We start from the raw sequence: 10,843 nt of genomic DNA, 5'->3' as shown, positions 1-10,843 counted from the left end.
CAGCAGCTGGACCAGTGGAAGACAAGAGGACAAGCTGCAGCCTGAAGAGGACACGTGTCCACAACCTTGTCACTCGCAGGTGAACCTTCCCACACAGAACAGGGACATGGCCGTGGGTTCCTGCTCTCTCCCAGCTGCAGCTGCGCTGGCCCACCAGGTCAGTGCTCCACCATGTTCAGCATGACCCCGTGCTGGGGGTACTGCGGCCTCACAGCAACTGTTCATTTAGCAAACAAGATTCTTCATACTCCCCTCTTCCCCACACAGTTTAGGCAAAATGCCCAGGTTTGAAACACCTGCTGTGTAAGAGGAGGTGGCTCACTTCAAAAGAAATGAATTAGGAAACACTCATAAAAGGAGCTCTGTTGGCAGCTCTAACATAACCTCTGCAAATTACTGCCGGAAGAGTCTTCCTGAACTGGAATAGCTGTAGTTGGACCACGAGGTGTTCACAACTACAACAGACTAGCTTGCACCAAACCCCATCTTTCAAAAGACCAAAGGGTCTCGAAAAGTTGATTTTAACTCTAATGCATGGTGAGCTTCCAGCACCCTGTTTTGGCTGCAAGTATGGCACCTTTCCCTACATCACTTGCAACTGTATGAACTGACATTCTTTTTTCTTTTCATCGAGTGAGAAATACTTGAGCTATTCTTCCTCTCCAGTCTGTTAGCCAGATTATGATTTATTTCAAAATGAAGCTGACTGGAGTGAAAAGCCACACTATTCTAGTATTGCTAGCAAAGTTCTAAATTTATAGTTACACTTCAGTAATCTCTTGTTCCAGGCTGCAATCCGCAGATATACAAGATTATGGTAACATGAGACACTGTTAAAATTTGCTAAGTAGGGCAAAACCCCTCACCTGTGTGCTAAGCAAAATCCAATTTGGCGTTCAGGATTTACAGTTACATATTAAAGCTAACAGATAGCAAAGCTGATGCCATCCATGTGAACAGAACAATTATAACCCTAAACTTGTTAAACACAAAAGCTGGGTCAATAGTTTTGCTCAGTTTCAAGCAGCACCAATTAGAGGGGAAGGGGAGTGGGGGAAGAAGCAGCTAAGTCAGGGAAGACTCATGTTCTGCATTATCCTTGAACAGACAAAATCTGGGACCTATGGAAATCAACCACATCAGGTAAATTCACTTAGCTGCACATCTTTTTCTGTTGCAGGAATGGGTTAGATGCACATAGTATTCACTGAATGTGTTGTAATGAAGAAAATTTGTAGAAACTGCTCAGAATTTAAACTACGTATTAAAGAGTGAGCACATGAATACAGAATATCATCCTGATTTTCATAGCTCAGCACTAGACAAGAAGGAAGTGGATAGTTTTCTGAAACAACCTGCAGACATTGAGGAAATCCTCTGCCTCATGCTTATTATGTTGAGCAGAACAGATCTCTACCAAATTATAACAGACAAAGTAGAGATTTGTGTTTGGTTTGTTGGGTAAATAGATTTTCTCCACTTGCATAAAGACTTTCCCACAAGCATGAAGATACAACAGAGAGAGAAAACGTCAAGAAATGTTCTTAGTCTAATTACTGCTTTCACTAGATAGCTGATTCTTACTACAGCCCAAATATGGCAAACAAAATGAATGGATTAGTAATTATTAAGGCGAGCAATAAAGATACTGTCATGATTTGGGGGCAATAGGGAGAGATTCATCAAGCAGTGTGGTCACATTTGGAAATTTGATTAAACTACGGTAATCTTCTCCTTGAAAAGATCAGTGCATCAGTTGAGCTTTAGTCAGCCACATCATCCTGTAAATTGCTTTCAAGATAAGCCAGTACATAAATTCTCTTTGCAAAGATCTGTTTCTTCAGAGCAGTCCTCCCACAGACAGAAACATGGCATTTAATGGTACCTGGAAAATAGACAGAAATGAAAACTATGAAAAGTTCATGGAGGCAATGGGTAAGTCTTACTTTTCCAATGCCTTCTACAAGAATAATACCACTATGGCTGAGCACAAACTCAAGCTGTTGGTGAACTACCTTCCGGCTAGCCTGTCCTTTTGCTGTTTCCTGCTCTGCCCTTGCATAGTATACTGCATGTATTTTCAAAAGATTCCACGTGGGGGGAGGGGAAGATACTGAGAAATGTTCTGATTTTAATTACATTATGTTAATCTTAAGAAACTTAACTAATTCCAGCAGATTTATTTCAGCAGAGGAAGGAATCTCTAAGTCTACAATTGAGAAAAGGCTCAGAGAATCTGAATGATAAACTTTAAGCAGAATTCTATAGCAGGAATATTATTTTGATAATATGAAACTAGTTTAAAAGCTACACAGGGAGGAAATCATTCTTCAATTTTATAGAAACACATCATTCATGTCATTTTAACATCCTGATACTTAAAGTTTGTACAAACTGTATTTTATATGGATATACACATAGCCATTCCAGTTGGATACTGGTTTGTATTATATCTGTACTGCTGAATATGGCCTCAATAAAAGTGAAGAAGAATAAAATTTCAGGTCAGAATGCTGGAATAAACTCACCTGACCACATAAAAGTTCACTAAAAAGAGACAAATATGATGCTCTAAGGTTTTTTTTTTTTCTCTGATTGATGTTAATTGATTTTTCTAGGTATTAACGTGATGAAAAGGAAGTTGGGAGCCCATGATAATCTGAAGATCACTATTCAACAAGATGGAAACAAATTTACTGTCAAAGAATCAAGCAACTTCCGTACCATAGATATTGAATTCACTCTGGGAGTCAATTTTGAGTACAGTCTGGCTGATGGGACTGAACTTACTGTAAGAGACTTTCTATATAATTACATATTTATTATATGATAATAACTTTATGAGGTACAGTTTCAAGATAAATGATTTGTCTTCCTAGTTTTTAATTTAAATTTTACTTTTAAAGTCTGCTTAGGAATGCTTGCAGCTGATACACAAAAACACAAGGTAGTCTTAACTGTTAATGGTTCAACACTGTCCTGTGAAACTCAGGGTTCCACAGAGTGCCCAAAAAGCAGAATATGTAGCAATTTTCACACGATGAAATCCAGGTGATTGCAATTTTACTTCTTATAATACTCAAGTACACCACCTAGAGTGCAGAGTGGGTATTTATAAGAAATTACTTTGTTGATACAATTAATTAAAATAAGGTGTACTGAGCACTAAAAAAATCTAGCTTGGCTATTAAGCAATTAAATAAATCAGTGGTTTTATTAAAACTTCATTTTTACAGCCTTTCCATCAATGTCCAAAAAGCATTATTACACTGTTTTAATCTCTTCTCACTTGTAAGCTTTCCTGCAGTCTTTAAGTCAAATCTGTGTCATATCTATTGCAAAATATTTGGGGTTTTTTTCCCCATTATAGGGTTCCTGGAACATGGAAGGAACTAAACTTGTAGGAGCATTTACTAGAAAAGATAATGGAAAAGCACTCACAGCATACAGAGAAATCGTAGGTGATGAACTTGTTCAGGTGAGTTAAGCAGTCACTTACATACAGCTTTACAATATAGTGAACTGAAAAACTTTAAAAGCTGTTCTGAAAGTAGGAAATATTTTCTTCAAGCCAAATCTTCATTTGTCTTTAGTTAAAATTCTCAAGTCAAGTAATCTATCAAAATTTAAAACTTTAAAATAAAACTCAAACTGTATCTTATCAATGCATGCTGAAGCCTGTGAATACAAGCTGTAGAGAAATATATAGAGAGATATAGATGGATATCTGTATACACACACTATATAGATGTGTTCTGACTGAAGGCCCTTTTCTGAGTGTCTGCCTTGTAAAAGCCTTACCACAGGAGCTTACTACAGGGTAATGCTGTCAATGGCTGATAAATGCCCTTTTAAAACAAAGTCTGGGGTTGGGGCAGGGGATGATGGTACAGAGGGATAAGTTTGAGACAAAAGGGAAATGTTTCACAGGTCTGCAGTAAAGCCAGAAACTGAACTGAACTGTAATGCTTTAAGATCCTCTCTGCTAGCGGGTCACAAGCTTCTTAAAAGAAATAAAAAACCAAAAATCAACCTTACGGGCAGGTGTGAGATTTGAGATACCACAAACATACAGTCCAACCCTTCAGTGCTTCTCCACGCTTCTGCTTAATAAAAGCAGTCACACAGATGAAACTTGTTAAGTAGTGGTATTGGGAATATGGCGCTTCAATACTTTGGTTTTTTTCTGAAGCGCCCAAAAGCTGTCCTGTGGTGGTTCAAACGTTTGCATAGAGAATTTATGCCTATTGACAACAGGCTGCTTGCTTTCTTTATCTTCCTTTCCTCAGAGCCTGCACAAGGGCTGGTAGGCCCCACATGGCCACCAGGCACAATTAATTGACCATCTCTCAATAGCATCTGTGAAATGAAACTTTGTAATGGCAGCCACTGATTTTTCTTCTTAATTTCTTAACAGACCTACATATATGAAGGAGTTGAAGCCAAGAGATTCTTCAAAAGGGGCTAAACACTCCACCCAGAACAGCACCGGAATCAAAAACCAATGAAAAAAGACCATTTTTCTACATATTGTCTGCTTGTTTTTCCCTTTTATACCCTCACAGCACCTCCTAAGCTGCAATTATTTAGCCCTGTTGAAAACACAGACTAGTTCCTTGTTTACTGTTTTGCCTTGAATAAACAAAATCCAATTACAATTTGATACAAATGTTAAAATGTTATTTGTACCAAGTCCTACCTGAGTGCCATACTGTAAAAGGCTGCAAAAACTATTTTCTAAAAGCAGAACTTAAAACATTTTTTTGTTCTCAAATAGCAACTTAGTTTCCTTACACTAATATTTATATTGATAAACAGTTTCTCTGTCTATTGAATATTGCTTAATAAGGATGGCAAAGCCTAAAAGAAACCTGACAACATCCACATCTCTAAGACTATTTTGTGTAAATATAAATATGGAATAAACATAAAATACAGTGTGATAAGTCCTCCAAGTCAGCTTGGAGGACTTCAATGATATCCCATGGATACCTCGCTCATATCAATAGGAATAATATGAAGCATGTACTGATGATACACAGATATCTCACATAAAGTAATTTCATTATATTTGTTTCTAATGTTTCATGACCATGCTTTTAAACATGCAGATTTTGAGTTGTTCCAAATTATTAGGGGTTCGAATCATTCTGCATCAGGAAGAGTATTAGCAGGCTATCAGTGAGTTTCTCTCACGACATGAATAAAAATATTGACGGTATCTTAACAAGATAAAGAATGATTTCAGACTACCTTGACTTCAAACACCGGTGTTTCTGATGGGTGTCAGCACCAGCTAAGATCTGCTGTGTCCCTCTCACTATGCCTCTTGGTGGTCATCTAGTCCTGTCCCCATGTCTACAGGGCAGCCTGCTTCCCAGCCCTGGACCCTTTCTGACACATCAGCGGAACAAACCTGTGTGCTGCTGGCACTCTTGTCCTTCAACAAATATGCCCCAAGCTCTTTTTTTGGCTTCTGAGCTTTTCGCACCCATGCTTCTACTGCCAGAGTTAGAAAAAGACTGATTCATGTAAGGCTTTGCTAAAAGGTCACACCACCATGTGGGCCTGAGGACAGCCCTGAGGTCTAACCCAAAATATGAATAGAGCCGTATCTCTAAAATCTCACAGCACTTCATCACAGAATTCCCTGATGATGGTAAACAGCTAGATAATCTTCTGCCGTGTGCTTATTCACATGCTGTTACAGGTCCAATTTCAAATATAATTTCTGGGCGGGAACATTTACATTATGATTTTAATGGTTTTTTAAAGTACCTCGCAAAATTTACTCCCCTCTTTTCTTGGCTCTCCTCGATTGTCTTTTTGCTGGTGGTAAACTAATAAAAAAGAAACCCTTTTTTTCTTTCAGTTATTTTTATAACCAGATGCTCTCTTAGCCTGTACTTTTGTGGCCTTCAGCGTCTCATAGCTCCCTCTACCGCCAAAATGCTCTCACGACACAAACAATATTTGAGTTACGAGCAGGACAGATCACCCTTCTTTATGAATTTGGATTTCCTCCCCCAGATATTGATTGTATGCAACTTCCAGCGTAGATATTTTTTACATAATCATCTTTCAGTGGGTAGATATACCATATATATCGCAATGAAGAGAACATGATTTTAAGCAGTCCTTCAATTACAAAGAGATGTAAAACTGAAAAGCAAAGGTATGAAAAAAATAAAACCCCACCAAACAAACCCAACACCCTAAAATCTGGAAACCACACTATTACAAAATTCTGTCTATCTCTAGGCTATTTTGTTTAGATACTAAAGCCTTTAAAAGAGAGAGCGACAAAGAATAATGGCTTGCAATAAGCTATGCGACAGATTCTTCCATTTAAGCTACGCGCACTGGAAAAGCAGACTAAACTGTAAGACAGAAGCCCTATTCGTGGAAGCACTGTTGTAGAGTTTGACCTTCATTATCAGCTGCATGTCATTATTGCTTCTAAATTGCACAGAAATACACTAACAATTACATCTCAAAGGTTTCAGGAAATTGGAGAATGCCATTTTATTTCTTTTAGAGGCTTTACTGGCTGGAATGAAAGCTGTATTAAGTTTCGGAATGTGCTCTCTCTTTCTTCCCCAAGCATGCTGACCCTTTAAGTCTTGCACCCTCCTGGCTCAGCAAGTCGAACTCTAGCCCACCCTCAGTATCAATGCGCTTACCTCTGCCACACCCAGCCCAGTAACACTCTGGCTCACAGTTATGTTGATCTAGGTTACCAGATTTGTTTGACTGATTGGCTATAATAATCAGTAGGGGATTTTTTTGTCAAGTATTTGAGAAATTCTTTTAGTTAATTCTGGATTACATACAAGGCCACAAACTGAAACGTAATGATAATTATTTATTAAAAAAAAAAAAAAGATGAGAGCTCAAAAGTATGTAACAACTCCAATTACTGCAGACAGATGCAGTCAGCAGCTGTACTTAAAAAATAAGGAAAAATCTTTAAAGACTCAGTCTCCAATACTTGATATAAGATCATCAATTAAAGGGATAGAGGAGTGGTATAGCTTCGGTAAACAAATACGATCATTAAATCAGAATGTGAATGAGAGAACCTAGTAAATTTGACTAGGACTTTTGTTTCCTAGGCAGGAATTTCAGAATTACATTATTTTCAAACTAAACAGGAAATTGTTTGCTTTGAGGAAACCTACAATCCACAGTTCCTTTTGCTCAAATGAGGTAATACAGATGGGTATAAGACTTAAAGGGGAAGCATAGTCATTGTTTCCTCCCAAAATCTCTCATATACTTCACCTAACACACATATGCTTAACTGATACTTCCTATATAAAACCAAAGTCAAGTTCATTCTTATTTCTAATGATAGAACTTATTAAGGAAAATAGCCACCCCTAAGTGCACGCTTATGAGAAGTTAAACTGATCAGATACACCTGCTCTGCTTTCTGCAGCAAGTATTGCCTTTTCTCTTTATAGGAGGCTGAAAAGTGTTAATAGCTCGAATGAGGAAGTTTTTTAGTATACTCCTAAGTTTCTGGTCACTCTTCTAGCCACAATGAAAATAGCTGCACTCCCTTCTATACTGAGTGAACTGGCTGGACTGAGGGCAGTACCTTCCAACTATGAGTGGCATCAGGTTGTGCAGCTTAATTTCTCATGCAGCTGTGTGTTGTGTAAATGGAGCACACACTATACACTACCTACATGAACTTCCCCGCGTCTGTTTAGGGTGTACAAGCTCCAACTAACCTTCAAGGATAGGAGTTGTTATCTTAAAACAATTTCAGTTTTCCTAAATTTCTTCACAACAGGATTTCCCAAAAGGTCTTTTAGTTTCTTCCAGAGCATCATCTGCTCTCCAAGAAACCGTGTCAGGAAGAACTTGTGAATGTTTATTTCCACACAAATCCCAGTACAGGTTAACAGAACAAGGCGAACACGGTTTGACAGGACTGACCACCCACGCCCTTGTCTCACCTGGAGCAGCAACCAGTAGCGCCCAGGTACTACCGCAAAAATGTCAGTCACCAGCACAGAGAGAACTTCCACAAGCGTCACTTCTCCCAACACCAGGAGAAGCGGGAGCTCCCTCCATGTCCGGTATCTTTACCACACGAGCCGGGCCTGGCACCGCCATTAGCCCCTCAGCAGCGAGCGGGCAAGGGGCGGCGACGGCAGCCTGCCAGGAGAGCAGCGAGGGAGCGCGGCCGTGCTCGGAGCGGCCGGCAAAACACCGGCGCCGTCCCCAAGTCGCGACAGGGGGCCGCGACGGGGGCCGCAGCAGCGCCACGCGCGCCCCAACGGTCACCAACGGCCACCAACCGCCACCCCCAGAGGAGCGGGGCGGGGCGGGGCGGGGCGGGGCGCGCGGCGGCACGGGCGGCGCTGGCGGGCGGTGGGCGGCGGGGCGGGGGCGGGGCCGCAGTACGTACGCCCGCTCTCATTGGCTCCCCACCCGGAAGAGCAGCGGGTGCCTGCGCGGCGGCTGCCGAGGACATGGAGGCGGCGGTGGCGGCGCGGCGGGACCGGGACGGGCGGCAGGAGCAGCAGCGGGGCGCGGTGGCGGATGGCGGCCAGGCGCTGTCGCTGTCGGGGCAGTCCTACTGGCTGGATCTGTGGCTCTTCGTCCTCTTCGATCTGGCGCTTTTCGTGGTCATCTACCTGCTTCCCTGAGGGCGCCGGGCCCAGGTCAGCCGCCGCCGCCGCCGGCGGGGAGCGGGTGCGCTCGGGCCGCGGTGCCGCCCGGGGAGGGCCGGCTCTCGGCGGGGTGGGGCGGTCCCGGGCCGGCGCCGGCCTCCGCCCACCGGCTGGGCGAGCTGCAGGGCGGAGGCGCTGGGCCTGCACCGGCTGCGGGAGGGAGCAGGGCGGCCCGGGCCTGCCTGGGGTGCCCGCCGGGGAAGGGACCGCTCCTGGCAGGGGAGCGGGCACCTGCGAGCAGCTTTGGCTTTCCTCGCCTGGAAAAGCCTCAAAAGGCCTGGAAAAGCCAACAGGGTGCGCTTGCAGCCCGGAAAACCAACCGAAATCTGGGCTGCATCCCCAGCAGCGTGGCCAGCAGGTCGAGGGAGGGGATTCTGCCGCTCTGCTCTGGTGAGGCCTCACCTGCAGCCCTGCGCCCAGCTCTGGGGCCCTCAGCACAAGGACACGGACCTGCTGGAGCGGGGCCAGAGGAGGCCACAAAAATGGTCTGAGGGCTGGAGCCCCTCTGCTCCGAGGCCAGGCTGAGGGAGCTGGGGTGCTCAGCCTGGAGAGGAGAAGGCTGCGGGGAGACCTTAGTGCGGCCTTCCAGTGCTGACAGGGGGCCTGCAGGAAGGATGGGGACAGTCTTTTTAGCGAGGCCTGTTGTGACAGGACAAGGAATAATGGATTTAAACTAAAGAAGAATAGATTTAAACTGGATACAAGGAAGAATTTTTTACACTGAGGGTGGTGAGGCACTGGCACAGGTTGCCCAGAGAGGTAGTGGGAGGCCCCATCCCTGGCAACATTCCAGGTCAGGTTGGACGGGGCTGTGAGCACCCTGATCTGGTTAAAGCTGTCCCTGCTCACTGCAGGGGTTGGGCTAGATGGCCTCTAAAAGTCCCTTCCAACCTAAAGCATTCTGTGATTCTATGATAAATACCTCCAAAGAAACATAAAGCTAATTCCAAACAGTTCTTGGATGAGAAAGTATGCTTGGTGCTTCTTTCCTGTTTGCTGTATATTCCAAAGGACTGCATAGCACTGCAAAAATAACCAGACTCTTTGTGTTCTCTGTAGAGCCGCTGTCTAACCGCAGGATGCACCTTACGAAAACAAGCAGGGGAAGCAGAGGATCATTTGTGAAGTACAGACCACTGGGAACACGACTGTGCTTGCATCCGAATGCAAGAGGCACATATATACACTGTATCTTACATCTGGCTGTATCACCAGTATTACTGTTCAGGTTTTTACCTGTATCCTGTTTCTGTGTTCTAAACTGTGCCTTAAAGGTCACATAAGACGGCTTGACTGCTTTTGTAATTAGTGCCTAAAGGTTTGTTAAGCAGCAATGAAAATACGAACTGTTTGAATAAAAACAACTGAAAGGACAGACTGTAGAGTGGCTGAGAATAAAATCCAGCTCTTATTTAGACTGAAGTTGTAACTCAGACTTTTCTCCTCGATAGATGAAGCTTACCCAGTTGTTTTACTTTCAGAAAGTTAATCATGATGGTTTGATGCCGTTTGGTTTTCTGTTACACCTTTCTCTATACCACAGTGAGTGTGAGATTTTAGCTTCAGCAGTTAGTATGCCTTCTGCAACGTGCCCGTGTTTAACAGCAGTAGCAGCCTACTGTCCTTGCTCACTGATGTAGATGAGACAGGTTCCAATTTCCTTCCTATAACCAGTGAAGGAGCGAGCTTACAAGAACAGCCTTGAGCAGCTGGCAGGTTAATTGTAAAGTACCCTCTTCCATGTACCTTCCGTGGATGACCAAGTAGACAGTAATAGGTTTCAACTTCCACGTGCCCTGTCAAAATTTCCTCTGTCTCACTATAGCGAGACTTTCAAAACTCTTAAATAAAGGAGCCTCTTGCATTCTCAGGAGAAAGAAAAAGAAGCCAACTACATGGAGTAGGCTTTCTACCTGATCAGGTTTTGGGGAAAGAGAATCTTCAGCTATGGATTAAGGGGGTTCAGTTTTCTTGAGTATTTTTCCCTTGTGAATGCTAGTTTCTAATTCTGAGAAGTACAATGCATGGTGGTTGGGGGGTTTTGTTAAAGTAAATACAATAAAATAGCTAGATTTCAGAGACTTTGAAGTGTAGGGTGTTTCAGTGTCTTCTAAAAATTAAATGAAAACAGGCTACTACCAGGTTAAATAGGATTT

The 10,843-nt window shown here is 43.0% G+C and overlaps 1 protein-coding gene and 1 long non-coding RNA gene across 2 annotated transcripts; both read left to right on the top strand.

The window, feature by feature from the left end:
• Positions 1-1,868: 1,868 nt before the first annotated feature.
• Positions 1,869-4,468, top strand: FABP2 (fatty acid binding protein 2). Its single transcript, XM_009485409.2, has 4 exons — positions 1,869-1,935; positions 2,619-2,791; positions 3,371-3,478; positions 4,418-4,468. Exons 1-4 carry the CDS (start codon positions 1,869-1,871, stop codon positions 4,466-4,468), a joined length of 399 nt encoding a protein of 132 aa, XP_009483684.1.
• Positions 4,469-8,568: 4,100 nt separating this feature from the next.
• On the top strand, positions 8,569-10,104 carry LOC142593464 (uncharacterized). The gene is made up of 2 exons (XR_012831024.1): positions 8,569-8,678; positions 9,747-10,104. It is a non-coding gene; the product is annotated as an uncharacterized LOC142593464 (long non-coding RNA).
• The last annotated feature ends 739 nt before the right edge of the window (positions 10,105-10,843 follow it).

The sequence above is a fragment of the Pelecanus crispus genome, chromosome 4 (genome assembly GCF_030463565.1).
Source record: "Pelecanus crispus isolate bPelCri1 chromosome 4, bPelCri1.pri, whole genome shotgun sequence".
NCBI classification, from domain to species: domain Eukaryota; kingdom Metazoa; phylum Chordata; class Aves; order Pelecaniformes; family Pelecanidae; genus Pelecanus; species Pelecanus crispus.
Note: the sequence above shows the minus strand (reverse complement) of the source record. Positions and strands in the feature narration are given on the sequence as shown.